At 34.6% G+C, this 16,414-nt stretch overlaps 1 protein-coding gene across 7 annotated transcripts in view; it reads left to right on the top strand.

Moving 5' to 3' along the window:
- Positions 1–16,414, top strand: part of RB1 (RB transcriptional corepressor 1) — a 146,893-nt gene that overhangs the window by 62,001 nt on the left and 68,478 nt on the right. For all 7 annotated transcript variants that reach the window (XR_009536812.1, XM_060129348.1, XM_060129347.1 and 4 more), the window contains exons 13-17: positions 1,945–2,061; positions 3,383–3,439; positions 3,524–3,555; positions 3,635–3,711; positions 4,762–4,958. Coding sequence is in view for 6 of the 7 variants with exons in the window: in XM_060129348.1 (XP_059985331.1) it covers positions 1,945–2,061; positions 3,383–3,439; positions 3,524–3,555; positions 3,635–3,711; positions 4,762–4,958 (480 nt within the window). In the remaining variant the exon portion in view is untranslated. The remainder of the gene's footprint in view (positions 1–1,944; positions 2,062–3,382; positions 3,440–3,523; positions 3,556–3,634; positions 3,712–4,761; positions 4,959–16,414) is intronic.

The following is a 16,414-nucleotide window of genomic DNA, read 5'->3' as shown; positions in this document are numbered from 1 at the left end:
TTTTTGTTTGCGGTACACGGGCCTCTCACTGTTGTGGCCTCTCCCGTTGTGGAGCACAGGCTCTGGATGCGCAGGCTCAGCTGCCATGGCTCACGGGCCCAGCCGCTCCGTGGCACGTGGGATCCTCCCGGACTGGGGCACGAACCCACGTCCCCTGCATCAGCAGGCGGACTCTCAACCACTGTGCCACCAGGGAAGCCCTGATCTCTGTTTTTATATCAATAACAAACTGTTTTGATTACTGTAGCTTTATAATATAGTTTGATGCCTCCAGCTTTGTTCTTCTTTCTCAGGATTGCTTTGGCTATTTGGGGTCTTTTGTGGTTCTGCACAATTTTGAATTGTTTGTTCTATTTCTGTGTAAATACCTTGGAATTTTGACAAGAAGTTTATTGAATTTGTATATTGCTTTGGGTAGTATGGGCATTTTAACAATATTAATTCTTCCACTCCATGAGCATGCAGTAGCTTTGCATTTACGTGTGTCTTTTAACGTTTCTTTCATTAGGGTCTTAAGTTTTCATTGTACACATCTTTCACCTTCTTGGTTAAATTTATTCTGGATACAACTGTACATGTGATTGTTTTCTTAATTTCTCTTTCTGAAAGTGTGTTATTAGTGTATAGAAATACAACTGATTTCTCTATGTTGATTTTGTATCCTACAACTTTACTGATTTTTTTTATTAGTTCTAACAGGTTTTTTGTGGAGTCTTTAAGGTTTTCTATATATAATATCATGTCATCTGAAAATAATGACAGTTTTACCTCCTTTCCAATTTGGATGCCTTTTATTTCTTTTTCTTGCCTAACTGCTCTAAGACTTCCAATACTATGGAATAAAAGTGGCAAGAGTGGGCATCCATGTGTTGTTCTTGACCTTAGAGGAAAAGCTTTCAGCTTTTCACTGTTGAGTATAATGTTAGCTGTGGGCTTGTCATGTATGGCCTTTATTATGTTGAGGTACATTCCCTCCATACTCACTTTGTTAAGAGTTTTTATCATAAATTGATGTTGAATTTTGTCCAATGCTTTTTCTGCATCTGTTGAGATGATCACATAATTTTAATCTTTTATTTTGTTAATATGGCATATCATTGATTGATTTGCAGATATGGAACCATCACTGGGATAAATCCCACTTGATCATGGTATAAAATCCTTTCAAGAATATTAATGTATTCTTGAATTGGGTTTGCTGATATTTTGTTAAGGATTTTTGCATTTGTATTCAGGAGGGATATTGGCCTATAATTTACTTTCCTTGTGGTGTCCTTGTTTTGGTATCAGGACAGTGCTGGCCTCATAAAATGAGTTTGGGAGTGTTTCCTCATCTTCTGTTTTTTTGGAATAGTTTGAGAAGGATTTGCAGTAATTCTTCTTTGAATGTTTGATAGAATTCACCAGTGAAACCATCTGGTTCTGGACTTCTATTTATTGGGAGGTTTTTGGTTACCTATTCTTTCTTCTTACTAGTAATTAGTCTTTTCAGATTTTCTATTCCTTATGATTCAACCTTAGAAGGTTGTATGTTTCTAGGAATTTATCCATTTGTTCAAGGTTGTCTAGTTTGTTGGCATTCAGTTGTTCATAGTAGTCTCTTATGATCATTTGTATTCCTGTGGTATCAATTGTAATATCTGTGAGGCTGTTTTTGATGGATAATGGAAAGGGCTAACAAATCTGTTCTTCCCTAACTTGCCAGCAGGAAATTTAGATAATAGTTTTTTAGTTGTACTCTAGTATTTTTGGTCACTATTATCCCAGAATGGAATCCTTTATGTTCCTCATATTTTCAGTAGTTGTATTTACCTAGTTTATTGTGGAAGTGTTTCCACAGTATAAACAATTGAGAGTGATAAGTCATGTAGTATAGAACAGAAAATGTTAATTCTCTGATTAAACAGTATCCTCAATGTTAATTCGTGTTTTTCCTTCTTAAAGAATTGCACAGTGAATCCAAAGGAAAGTATCCTGAAAAGAGTGAAGGATATTGGGTACATCTTTAAAGAGAAATTTGCTAAAGCTGTGGGACAGGGATGTATGGAAATTGGATCACAGGTAACTTGAGTTCATTTTGATTAGTGCCACTATATAGTAAATAATTTCAAATGCAACATCTGTCCCAGTTGTATAAATGCTGTAATAGTATCTGTCCAATAGTATAAAATATTGGAAGATACCATATCCCAGCTGCTTGTGTATGCTGCTGTTTATGGAAAGCTTTATGGGACAGCTCCTCTCACTCCATTACAGAAACCAAAAGTAAACATGCAGAAAATTTTAGAAGAACTGTAGAAAATTTAAAAAATACAGTAAGAAAAAAATCAAAATCTTGCTAACATTAAGTTTTTGGTGTATATTCTTTAACTTTTACATATATGAATATTCATGTGTGCATATACTTATACAAATGGAATCATATTATACATGCCATTTATCAGTGATGTTATTAAATGATGTTGTTTTTACTATTACTATTATTATTTCAGAAAATCTAAAACTAATATATGGTAAGCCAGTGGGCTCTGGATCAGAGCCCTGGGTTTATATCTGGTTCTATCATATATGAGCTGTCATCTAACTTCAGGTTTCTATATTTAGAAACCTGAAGTTAGATGACTTCTATATTATATAGAAACCTGAGATTCAGTTTTCTATATTTGCTCTGCTTTTCTCTGTGGCATTAATGAGGTAATATATAAAATATATTTGAAAACTGTAATCTACTATACACATTTATTTCGGTGTAGTAAGGTTATATTTTGATTCCGTCTGTGTTTTAAACCATTATATTTAAAAGTTCTTTTTGGTTATATATGAAATTTGTACTCATAATTTGGAATGAAGGATTTTGGTGTGTGTTTGTCTGTGTGTGTGTGTGTTTATCTAAAATTTGACTGTTCTTTGGACTAATGAAAACTAGTTGTTTGATAACTTTTTGCTTATAAGATCAGGTAGGTCTGATTTTTGCCTTTGACCAGTTTTATGGAAAGAGACTATTATCTTAATCCTGGAGAGCTATCTTGAAAATATGTGTTCTAGGTCACAAGAAGTATTACATTAGTATGTAAAATGGTTAAAATAGTACCAGGTACGTAATATATTCTTAGTACACATATATCTGTTGAATGATGTAGACTGAAGTGGAATGATAGAAAACCAACTACTGGACCCCTCCTCTTGAAAATTTATCAGGAATGTTAAAACCATCATTTTATACTTAAATCTTGAGTTTTAGACAAGCAAGCTTTTGTGATCTCTTGGTAGCCATATTCCTAAGAAGGGTCAGGAATGTGTCTCAAGAGAAAACTTTTAAAAAATCAGTAATTGTTATGGTTTTCTAAAATAGTGGGATCTAATTTTTTTTCTTTCTTTGTAGCGATACAAACTTGGAGTCCGATTGTATTACCGAGTAATGGAATCCATGCTTAAATCAGTAAGTTTAAAAGAATATAATAGAAAAAAAATTTAATGCTGACACAAAGAAGGCTTCAGTTAATTTTTTTTTAATCTGTTTTAGGAAGAAGAACGACTATCCATTCAAAATTTTAGGTAAATTTTTGTTTCAGTAAAACAATTTCTTCTTTTTTTAAAAGTAAATGTTACAAAATCATTCTTTTTTTTCCTTTAGCAAACTCCTGAATGACAACATCTTTCATATGTCTTTGTTGGCATGCGCTCTTGAGGTTGTAATGGCTACATATAGCAGTAAGTTAAATTTTAGTAAATAAACATTTTAGTTCAATTTAAAGTTAAAAAAAACTTACCTAATGTGTGGTATGGGTTTTTGTGGTGGGCGGAATGGAGAAGTTAAGGAGTTAAGGAGAAGAAATGCATATTTTAGATTAGTATATACTGAAGAATGTAATTGGTCACCGTAATGTGGTCACCATAAAGTGGTTTATTAACCTGAATTATTTCATGTCATCTTGGGAATAGTTTCACTAGACTCCTATTCTGGACTATCCTGAATCCAGGAAGTGTACCTATTGAAACCCCTTCAAAGACTTATGAGACTGTAAAATGCCTGAGGAGTACTACTGAGCAGATTCCACTGATATGGAAGCACTGCTACATATATATTCTGTGGTTATGAGACGAAAGGTTGGAGCTAGAATCCACCAGATAAACAGAACAGAGGTCATCAATAGTGTTTTTTTTTTTAAATATAATTTTAAACACATATTATTTTGCAAATAATGTTGCAAATGTCCAAAAAAAGTTTTGTTTGCAAAAAACAACAGAAGAAAATTTATCTAAGGATACAAATATATAATAAAAGAGGAACTTAAATTAGTAAACAAATATGGACAACTGTGAATCCTCATTTATAACCAAGAAATGCATAATTAAAACATATTTACTAACCAATCAAATTGTCAAAATCTTAAAGAATCACTTCCTCTCTTAATCGAGGATTAATGAGACAGTTAAAATGGATATGCTAATGCATTGCTGGTTAGATGTTAAACGTGTCCCGGATACAAGTTTAGGGTGTTTAAACCTTTGAAAATTTGATATAAGCTGTGAGCCTTCTATCCAGGAAAGACATATATATGCACATACACTCAAACTTTGGAAGCCTATTTCCTAGGAGTCTGTGGACCCCAGAATAAAAAATTATGTTCTAAATAAAAATTTTTGTTTAGCCTTTCTACTGTGTTTTAATTTTTTGTTTGATAAAACCTTCAAACCAAAAAATATGTCATTCAAGGCTTAACATTTCATACCTAAGTTACGTTTTTCTTTCATTTTTAGGAAGTACATCTCAGAATCTGGATACTGGAACAGATTTGTCCTTCCCTTGGATTCTGAATGTACTTAATTTAAAAGCTTTTGATTTTTACAAAGTGATTGAAAGTTTTATCAAAGCAGAAGCCAACTTGACCAGAGAAATGATTAAACATTTAGAACGATGTGAACATCGAATCATGGAATCCCTTGCATGGCTCTCAGTAAGTAACTAGCTAAAATAGTTAAAGATATTCATATGCATATGGATAACAGTTATCTGTTAGTGAGAGGTATTTGTTAACATTTACCTCAAGAACAAATATGAATTTTTTTTTTTTTACAAATATGAAATTTAATGAATAATGTTGTTTCAGTGTATAGCCCAAGAAACAAGTGGAATATTAGAATGGAGTTTTCTTTGAGCTCCCCAGACTGTCTGATACAGGGATTTATTTATGAATAGCTTTTCTTAAAGCTTGGCACTTCAAAACAAAGCAGAATTCTTTCAAGTATTTGGGAACTTTATTTAAAATAGAGGTGTCATGTATGAAAATTTAAATGTCTGCTCTTAAAATTTCAACAAAATGATGAAAAAAATTGAGATTATGCTATTGATATGATTTAAAAATACAGATTTTTAGTTCATTTTTATCTCATTTTTTTTGTCCCATTGTTAAAGGTAATCCAAAAATCTACACAATTATAGTTATTGTTTATAGCATTATAAGGGCACAAAGCATATTCTCTAGGTAGTCTATTTATAGCATATAACCTATTGATAAGGCTTTATTTTAGTAAAGATGACATTTCCTATGTAGTAATAGTAAAATATTTATATGAAGTTCTTCTGTTATGCTCTTTAAATCTTCATAGTTGGGTAATACTTTGTTAAGCATCAGGTTTTTAGATTAATATAGAGTTGGTTTCTTCTGAAATTGTTGCATATGCTAAGCATATATCTTTTCATTTTTATCAGTATGTAGAAATGGCAATAGAAAAATTAAGACTTTAGTTATATTAGAATCCTAATCTGTACATGTAAACCAAGTTTTACTTTTTTGATATTTTAAAAATGTAATGTCTAAGAGTAACTTGTTTCTTAGTGCTTTTCTTGTATTGCTGTATAGACAGAGTGGATAGAAAAGGAGAGAAGTATGGGAAGTTGATAGAAAGACACTATTGCTAAGATTGAATTGGGTAACTCCTTTATACAGGAGCTTCCGCTGTAGAAGAAAAGGAGTGGTTAGGAGAAAACTCTCAGAATCCGGGGGTTAAATGAAAGTAGCAAAAATAAATAAATAGATCAATAAATGAAACAAGCAGATAGAGTACTTTTCAGAGGCTGTTGTGCCCTCTCTTCCTAGAAATTGAAATCAAGACATCACTGTATTATCTGAAAGTGACTATTCTCATTCTTTTAGAGAACTACTTTTATTTCCATCAGTACACATCAGCTGTATGCCTTGCATTGAGATAGACATTGTGAGGATATAGAAAAGACATGAGCTCTGAAAGTTGTGGAGGAAATAGTAGAAATGTATGGTTTAACAACTGCTTGTGCTCAAGCCTGTTTAGTTCAGTTACTGGTGTTCTAGGATTCAAAACAATATTCCTTTATTTTTGGAGAAAAAGTGACATGCACAAAGTCTGGAAAAGGGTATAATTTTTTAATAATAGGATGATGTGGAAGTCATAATAAGCCTCTGAATTTAAATTCTAAGTGTGGTATTTCTAGGGGATGAAATTATAGATGATTTTTAATGTTTGGATTTTTAAAAAATCAACACATACTACTGTTTTAATTGTAAAGAATGGAGTGGTAGTGGGTAACTGTGAAGATAAGTCATCCTACACAAACACAATATGTGAATTTTTCCTGTGAGAATAATAGACATTTTAGAGAAGAGACATACTATAAATCTATTTCAGCTTTCACAGGCTTTAGGATTTTTTTCTTTATTGAAGTATAACATATATACAGAAAAGTATATATCACAAGTTGTAGTTCAAAGGATTTTTTACAAATTAAATATACCCACATTACCAACATATACAATAGATCAAGAATCAGAGCAATGGAACACATCCATGATAATCAAAATCCAGATCAAGAATCAGAGCAAACTTTCATGGTTTTTTGATTCTGTATTATAATGAATCTCTCATTAAACTGTAGTGATTTATAAGAACATATTCAGTGTTGTTTACCTAGGGAAACATCAAGTGATATTATTACTTACTTTTACCTGTTGATAATTTAATGAAAGAAAGAACATCATTGTATTTTTAATGGTTGCATAGGGAAAGGGTTCAGTATCTTTACTTCACAATCTTGAGAAATAATAAAGAATAGAATAACTATAAGAAGGAATAAGCACACTTCTGTTTATTTTGATCCCAGAGAGATTAACCGGCAATATATGAATGTAAAATGCTAAACAATCTATTGAAAAACCTAGTGAAATCTTGTTCTCTGGAAATTTGGAAGATTAGAGGTGGTTTAAAATGAACCATACCTAGGGCTTCCCTGGTGGTGCAGTGGTTGGGGGTCCGCCTGCCGATGCAGGGGATGTGGGTTCGTGCCCTGGTCCGGGAAGATCCCGCATGCCGCGGAGCCGCTGGGCCCGTGAGCCATGGCCGCTGAGCCTGCACGTCCAGAGCCTGTGCTCCACAACGGGAGAGGCCACAGCAGTGAGAGGCCCTGTACCACCAAAAAAAACAAAAACAAACAAAAAATGAACCATACCTAAGCGTTAGATTGAATGACCTCCGGATGTTTAGACCTCTTAAATCTGCTAAGCAGTTTATAATGCCAGCAGATGATGAGGTGAGATTTGGATATTTTACTTTCAGTATATTCAAACTGTATCCGATGTTTTTGGTAAAATCTTTGTAAACTGAAGTAGACCAGGTACTTTATTCTCTAAATGGTCTTTTTTGTGGGCGACTATGGACTTTCCCTGTTGATCTCCCCACATCTCTTGCTGCCTTAATACTATTTCTCTCACAGCCACCTGAGAAATTTTTTCATAAATGCAGAACAAATCTCATTATGCTAATTCCTCAAATAAAAACCTTTTGTAGGGGACCTATGCATCTGGTAATATTAAAGATAGAATCCTGGGGAGCTTCAACATTTAAGCGATAGACAGAAAAGAGAAGCCTATAAAAGAGATTGAGGCATCTGATATTCCTCCTCAGAGACGAGGAGTATCAGAAGTGGTGTCATACTCGCTCTCTGAAAGAGAGGGTACTGAAAGGTCTGAGTGAGCGCTTGCTGTTTCAGACACTGTAGGAGCAGTCAGTAAGAACTGAAGAGTGTTCATTAGTTTCAGCAATAAGGAAGCCACTGGTGAAGGTAGCGAGGACTGTTACAAGAAGTGGTGGGGGCAGGAGTAGATTGCAGTGGAATTTGGATGAGATGTGAGTGAGAGATAAAGTGGAGACAGTCATTATAGATAGCTTTCATCAGTCTCGTCTGAGAAGGGAAGTAAACGTATAGCTGGAGGTATGTGAGGTGGAGGGAAGATTAGTTTTTAAGATGGGAAAGGAAGGATTAAATGTTGACAGAAAAGAGCCATTAGAAATGTTATCTATTGCTGGATGACACATTAGTGGCTTAAAACAATCATTTTATTTTGCTCATGATTCTGTGGGTCAGGGATTTGGGAAGAGCTTGACTGTGCACTTCATCCCTGACCATGTAGTATCAGCTGGTGTCTGAGGCGGGATCCACTTCCAAGATGCTTCTTAACTCGCAAGTCTGGAACCTTGCTGCTTCTTGGTATGTGCTTACCTCTCCCTTCCTTTCTTTCTTTTTCCCTCCTCATCTCATCCTTCTGGGCTTCTCATGTGAGAAACTATGCATCTTATAGCATTTTGGTTTTAGAGTACTTGTGCTTCTTACACAGCAGCTCTTTATCACTGGTTTTAGGCAATTTGATTATGGTGTGCCTTGGTTTAATTTTCTTCATGTTTCTCTTGTTTGGAGTTCTGCTTCAAAAGGTGAGCTTATAGTTTTCATCAAATCTGGACATTTGGGGCCATTACTTCCTTAAAATGTTTTTGTTGACTCCCGCCACCCCTTCCCTCAGGGATTCCAGTCATACATGTATTAGGTCACTTGAAGTTGTCCCACAGCTCACATCATGATGCTCTGTTCTTCTTTTTTTTTGGTTCCAGATGTTTTTGTTTCTGTTTCGTTTGAAATAGTTTCTATAGCTATGTCTTCAAGTTCATTAATTTTTTCTGCTAAAATGTCTAATTTGCTATTCCATCTACTATATTTTTAATCTTAGGTATTCTGTTTTTCATCTCTAGAAGTTTGACTTGAATCCTTTTCTAAATCTTCCATATCTCTCTTTAACATATTTGTGCTTTCCTTTACTTTCTTAAACATATGGAATATAGTTATAATGATTGTTTTAAAGTTCCCGTTTACTAATTCTAACATCTATGTCTTTTTAGGACTGTTTCTGTTAACTGATACTTCTCCTTTCAAGGGTCATGTTTTTCTGGGTTTTGTTTGTTTGTTTGTTTGTTTGTTTTTGTCTGCTTGATGACTTCTTATTGGATGCCAGACATTGTGAATTTTACCTTGATGACTTCTTATTGGATGCCAGACATTGTGAATTTTATCCTGGATATTTTTATATTCCTTTCACTATTCTCGAGCTGTGTTTTGGGACTCAGTTTAGTTACTTGGAAACGGTTTGATCTTTTAAAGACTTTTGTTGTTGTTTATAGACAAAGCCAGGGCAGTCTTTAATCTATGGCTAATTTCTCCCCACTGTTGAGGCAGTCCCCTTCTGAGTACTCTACCTGATGTCCCATATATTACAAGGTTTTTCCACCCTGGCTGGTGGAAATCAAAACTCTTCTTGGCCCTATGTCAGCTCCTGGAATGGTTCTTTTTCTGGCTTTGGGTAGTTTTCCTGCACTGATCAGTACTAGGGTGAAAACTTGAGAGTAACCCTCTGCAGCCTCCTGGAGCTCTGTCTTTGCAGCTCTCTCCTTTCTGTGTAACTCTCTGCTCTGCTATTCTGTCCTGCTAATTTTAACTGCCTTAGCTTTCTTGAATTCTCAACTCTGTTTTCTCCAACCGGGCAGACCACTGGGATCTATTTCAGTTTTTCCTCCCTGTGTTGTAGCCTGGGAACTGTCTCCAGGCAAAGGTGGGGCTTACCATTTGCTTTCTTTCTCTCACAGATTACTGTCCTATACTGTTTGTTGTTCATTGTCTGAAAACTATTATTTCATTTATGTTGTTCGATTTTGTAGTTGAGACAAATCTGATCTCTGTTCCTTCATCACAGCCGAAAGAGTTATGTATAGTATTTAGTGATTGATAAAGTATTTTTAAATATGTATACTTAAAGGGTATCATTTCTATTTTCCTGTATTAAATGCATCATATCTTCTGAATAATATTGTTTCGGAGTGGTACTTACTATATGGAGAGCATAGAAGTACTAGTAATTAACTGTTGTATTTAATTTTAATAAGTCACAAGAAAACTGAGCCTCCTTTAAATGTTGTCAAATATAGCTGACTCATTAAATTGGGTTTTGTCGTACTGTTTTTTTTGTAGTCACTAAACATTAGCAGGTTTCTTCATTCAGTTGCACAAATGTTTGGCCAGAGCACTTTTACAAAAGAAAAGATTAAAACTGTTTCCATTTTATTATTTTTCCAAAATTTAAATGAAGACCAGTTTTACATGTCAGTACAGTTGTAATGAATAGCTTGTATTTTTAGAGTCCTGATTTGATGACAAACTTGTAAACAAATTTTTAAGCTTCTTTGGTATTCTTTGAAATGTCAGACTTGAGAGGAAATGAACACAAAAGGGAGAAAAGCCTGTGGCTCTGAAAAAGCCAGAAAGGATATCTGTTGTATATTTGGCTGGTAGATCATTAACCTCTGGTGCACTTTGCACAATGGTTTTAGTATTTACCATTAGACATTATTTTTTTCAAAAGTTATATTTTACTGAGAACTATGTCTCAGGAAGGTGAATGAAATGTAAGATAATGATTAAGCCATATTTAACACTTTTTAAAAATATGGGTAAGGATGGTGAAGTAATATACCATATACTATATTTATATAGCAACCATGCTACTATAATGAAAAATGTTTTATGTTGGGTTTTTAAAAGCTCCTCACGAGTTATTTTTTTTAAAAAACCATATATTTTATCTCTTTGCCAGCAAGAGAAAACATTTATTTTTAAAAAGTCTGATTCTCTCTGAAAATATCACTAAGGCTTTAACCTTTCACTCTGACCCAACATGTTCCTAATTTCTTGCCCTTAATTCCCGTAACTGACTAGTAGCTTCTCAAGTGATTTAGGAGATTTGACTTTACCTTTCAAAACTGAAATTATTTTATTTTGTTCTAAATACAACTTTGCTTCCCAATATCTATATTTTTATATTACTTTTCAAGTCATCCAGGCTTGAATACTGAGCATTTTTTCCTTCTTTTTCACTATAGTTAGATATAGTCTTGTAATTAAAAAAACAGAAACCAAACCCCAAAAAACTTTACCATGTCCTTTATATTTGTTTCATTATTATGTTAAAGATCTGTTTTCATTTACATTTCCCTAAATCAGATCATCACGTCCTTGCATTTAACATATTATTATAGACTCCTGCTTGGTCTCCCAGCTTAGGCACTACCCTCTATTTTATACTTTGGTGCTAAATTAATATTCCTAAATGCTTATTCATGCCATACTCCTGTTCAGGAACCTACAGTAGCTCTGCATTCCCATGTAGAAAAATGTAGCCTCTTTACTCTGGTTGTGATAATCTGGCCCTGCCTTACCTTGCTAGCCTTCCACTATTCCTCAGACACTTACTGTGTGCAGAGAGTTCTTTCATCTCTTGAGCAAACCACATTTATCTAGTGAGAGTGAGTATGGCCTAGTGTGGGACGTGGAATCAGAAGACCTGGCATTAGGGCCTAGCTCTTTCATGTACAAGTTAATGTCTTTGTCTTAGTTTCTTGCTTTGTAAATTGAGACAGACCAAAAGATTTGAATATTTCTAGCTCAAATATTTAATAAGTCTACAAAACTGTTTAAGTGTTGAGAATTATTTGCCACTGCTGAAGGTGGATCCATATTCTTTTAGATTGCTTCACAATTTATAACATTTTGAAGAAACATTTTTCAAAAAAAGGTAACGCAGAGGTCTCATTTCCGTATTCTCCTTTAGCTCAGTTTTTCTCAATTCTCTTTGGGCCATACCTGATATGTGTACACCAGATATTTTAAAGGAATTATACTTTCTCCTGTGAGGTATCTAAGGACATGGAAAATAGCCCCTATCCTTTAAGAGGCTTGGAACTTAGTAGAAAAGTAACTCACTGTAATATACTGTGAAATAAGATAAACCATGAGGGTCAAAGGAGGAAGTGATCAATCATATGCGGATGGGAAAAGACTTAACAACAGGTGTGGAAATGTGGACACAAGTAGGAAAGCCTAGCATGAGGTACTTTGGGGGAAAATTATGGCCCAGCATTGGCAGTGGTAGATGAGTACTGATTTAAGACTAGTAGTTTAGTCTTAAAAGTTAGAGTTTTTAGCCTTGTGAAAAGTGGAGAGCTAACTCTCTTGATAAATGAGATATTATAGAAAAATGAATGTACCAGATAATTTTATGTGCTAGTTGACAGTAAAATGTATGTGTATGTGTGTGTGTGTGGAGACACACACAACTTTTTTGAGGGAAATAATCTTGAAATAGAATACATGCTTTTGTCTTTGAAAGAGCGTGTTTAAAGTAATTTTACTTTTTCTTTTTGAGCCAGGGACATCATTATAAGCATTAATATATTATTCATGGGCTAGACTGCTCATTTGCCTGTGGAAAATATTGTGCTCTTTACCTAGTGTTTTAGTTTTTTCTGCCTTTCCCCTCCCTTTCCTTGTGAATTATTCTGTATTTCTCACTATTTCAAGTTCTACCAGACCATGATGCCTGCTGCCTCTAACTTGCTCTCCTAAGCTAATTAAATCAATATGCACTATTGTCAATGCCCTTTGTCCTTTTGGATTTTTGGCACAATGATATTGATAAAGTCCTTTTCTTACTTCCAGGCTGAGGGTTATTTTCTTAGTAGTAGTTTTCAAACTTCAATATCCATGGAGATCTTATTAAAATATACTTTCTTATCAAGTGGTTCTAGGGCAGGGCTTGCAATTCAGCATTTCTCACAGGCCCCCAGATGGTTCTGACGTTGCTAGCCCATGGGCCACTCTTTAGAAGAGCCAGATTCTAGATGCCCCTACGTTACTGGGCTTTAAAATGAAATACTCTGTTGGTTCTTTACACTAAATCCGCCAGGTAGGTGTAGGCATGAATCTAATTTCCCGTGTGAGGAAAGAGAAACACAGAATATTTGTGTCCCACCTGACAGCTAATTAGCAATGGATGGAAGACAGCTAATACTCCTTGACCGGTTGCAATGTGCTGTGCACCAAAAGTATTTGTCTAATTTAATTCTCATAATAATCTGTGATGTCACTAATACTATTTTCATTTTACAAAAGTGGAAACAGGCTCAGGAAGGTTAAGCAGTTTGTCTAAGGTCACACACTTGGCATTTGAACCCAGATTGGTTTGATTCCAAATTCCACATTGGTCTAGTAAAGTGCCCCTCTCATTGTACCACATCTTTTCTGTTTATTCATTCACACTTTTTATTACCACTGTAACATGTAGTCAAGCATATGAGACAGTATAAAATTTTATTCTAAGTGAAAATATATATAATACATTTTTTATCTTGAGTAACAAGGTGAGTGTTTTGCCCTAGAGCTAGTCAGTAATAGGAAGGAGGGAAGGTACTACCCTTTGTTGACCAGCTCCTTTGTGTAGTGCACACTCACTGTTGATCTACTGGATTCTTCAGGAAGAAAAGATTAGAAGACCTTACAAAAAGAGCAAACTATATTTTAAAAGGAGTTACTGCTGTGTCTATATGTTTCATTTAGGTAACTCTTAGAATGAGATTTTAATTTAATAATATAAGTATTTTTAGAATCCATGATAGTTTAGGGTTGATAAAATTAGGTATTTGGATCAACCCTCAAGGAGATTGAAGGGAAGGGTGGGAATGAGGTAAAATGGAAAACCAGGTCTCTTTTCATAGACTGAAATGTGAAAACTGAGTTTTTTCTGAGTTTTTAATGAAAGATTCCAGGTATGCCTAAAGTCTTCTATAAGAATGAAAAAATGTAAAGCCCAAGAAGGGAAAATAAAGGAAGGCAATATCTTAGAAATAAAATTTTTAATAGTGACCTTGTGTTCTCCAGTGGTCTAGAGAGAAATTAAAAAATATAGATATGCAGAAAAAGTACAAAAATAAGGATAGTAACTTACTTAGTTCATACGAATAATTATCCACTAAAATGTGAATAGATGGTTGCTTTATAAAGCGCTAAGACTCTAAGCTCAATTTAATAAAATAACTCTCTTTCTTCTTCATAATTAAGCCAGTGAAGAATCAATGAGGCATTAAATGTTTTTTTATGTTGTTCTTCATCTGTTAAAAAACAACAAACAGAAAACCCAAAGAAACTGAGATAGATAACTGTTATAAATTATTGCATGTCTTCTCCTGTATTGAATGTTTACGTGAGCCTGAGTTCTTGATCCAGATCTGTTTATGGTTTTAAGCTTAAAATTTTCTTCATATCTAAACCTTTGCTCAGGTGCCATCTTGTCTTGAACTCTGTGCTTGACCCCTCAGTCTATTCTTTTCTCTATGTACTTGTCTCCTTCTTTCTTTAGAACACTCTGACACACATGAGAAATTGCTAGAGTTCACTGTGGAGGACACAGTGAAGTATTCAAGACTTGTCTGTTCATGTCTCCCTTCCCCCTCCCCCACTGTCCATACTATACATTCTCCTTGTTCATGAATTGGCACAAGGGACTAAAGAAATTCAGGGATATAAAAAAAAAATCTCAAACTCAGAAATGTCCCTTAGGTAGCTCATAGAAACTTGCTTTAGAAAGCAGTGCTTATAAAAAGCTCATTACTAGCTTACATCTTTGGAATCTTTCCTAATCATCATACAGAGCTGCATCAAAATGACTCTCACTTATGCATATTACATTTCAGTGTAGAAGTCATAATAGGTAACATTTTTGCATGTATGCTGTTACAGGCACTATTAAAAGTGCTGAAATGTGTTAACTCATTTATTTTGCACAACTCTGTGAAGGAGATCACCACTTCATAGATGAAAAAACTGAGGTACAGAGAAATTGAGACTGTTTCCCTTACCCACAAAACTAAGTTGATAGCAGAGCTAGAATTTTAACTCAGACTATCTGGCGCCAGAGACTGTGCTCGTAACCTCTATGCTGTCTCACGGTGTGTATTAGTTTACTGCTGGGTATATGCACTATCGTGATTAGTTTCTTTATTCATGTTTTATCTGTGTTTGTGTCACTGTGCGGTAGCAGAAGGAGCCTGGGCTTTGGCGTCACCACATCTCATTTAATCTTCACAGAAGGTAAACATTGCTGTTCCTGTTTTATAGATAGGAAAAGCTGAGGTTCATTCAAAGATGCCAGGTAACTTGCTTTGGTGTGATTCTGAGCAAGTTATACCTCTGTATCTCAGATTTTCTCATCTGTAAAATGGGCATGATAATACTTATCAGAGTTGTTGTGAGGAATAAATGGACATTTATGAGAATGGTACATTTTAGAAACATCACAATTAATTGTTAGTTTCCTTCAGTTCATTGTCTTTACTCTACAGTGATGTCCTAAGAACAGAGAACTGAGAACACGGTTAAACAGTATTGGATCTGTTTATCCCAGCTTACTACAAGTATGTAGAACTCTTCTCTTCTCCCGAGGCACCTCCCCCTCCCTCACTGCCTTCTCAAAATGGAATAAGTTCAGGGAGAAAGAGGTGTAACTGAATTCCAGCATTGTTAAATGTGGGCAGTGTTCTCTGTTATACTGCAGTTGGAATTTGTTATGGTGCTTTTAGTTATGAATCATGTCAGTAATTACCCTGAGGGCAGTGTTCATTATTCAAGTACAGACAAGAAGGGAGATTGTAGCAGTTGTAGAAGAATAGCTTGGAAATATCCTCTGTACTTAACCTGTGGAAATGGAAGCATTTGTACTCTTGGTCAGAGAGTATCTTCTACAAGGTCATGATGTTAGAAAATTACCTGAATATAGTCTGAGAATTTTCAGTCTCTAAACTTGTATCATGTCATATCCTGACTGTAATAGTGAGGAAGGACTCTGGAATCTAGATGTGCAAGAAACAAAAAGTAGAAGAATCTTATGAGATCTCAGTTCTATTTAATGTATTTTCTGAATTCCTCCAGCCAAATCAGAGGCTGTTATTAATGGTGAGTTTAGTAAAATTTTAGAACCACTGTAGGGCAATTGTTCTTAAATCATCTAAGTTCAGTTACCTTTAATTATAAAATAGATCCAACTTTTTGGCATTTATCTTTTCCAGATATTTAGGTCATGTTTTTAAAATTAAACTGTCATAACCTAGTCTGTTTTAAAATGCATGTGAGTGACCTTTGCATTTGTGGTTTTATTAATTTACATGTTGATTCTTAGTATTTTCTGTTATTGTCAGAAATACCCAAATATCAAAAGTATTTTTGGTGTCT

This window comes from Lagenorhynchus albirostris, chromosome 18 (assembly GCF_949774975.1).
Source record: "Lagenorhynchus albirostris chromosome 18, mLagAlb1.1, whole genome shotgun sequence".
In the NCBI taxonomy this organism is placed as follows: Eukaryota; Metazoa; Chordata; class Mammalia; order Artiodactyla; family Delphinidae; genus Lagenorhynchus; species Lagenorhynchus albirostris.
Note: the sequence above shows the minus strand (reverse complement) of the source record. Positions and strands in the feature narration are given on the sequence as shown.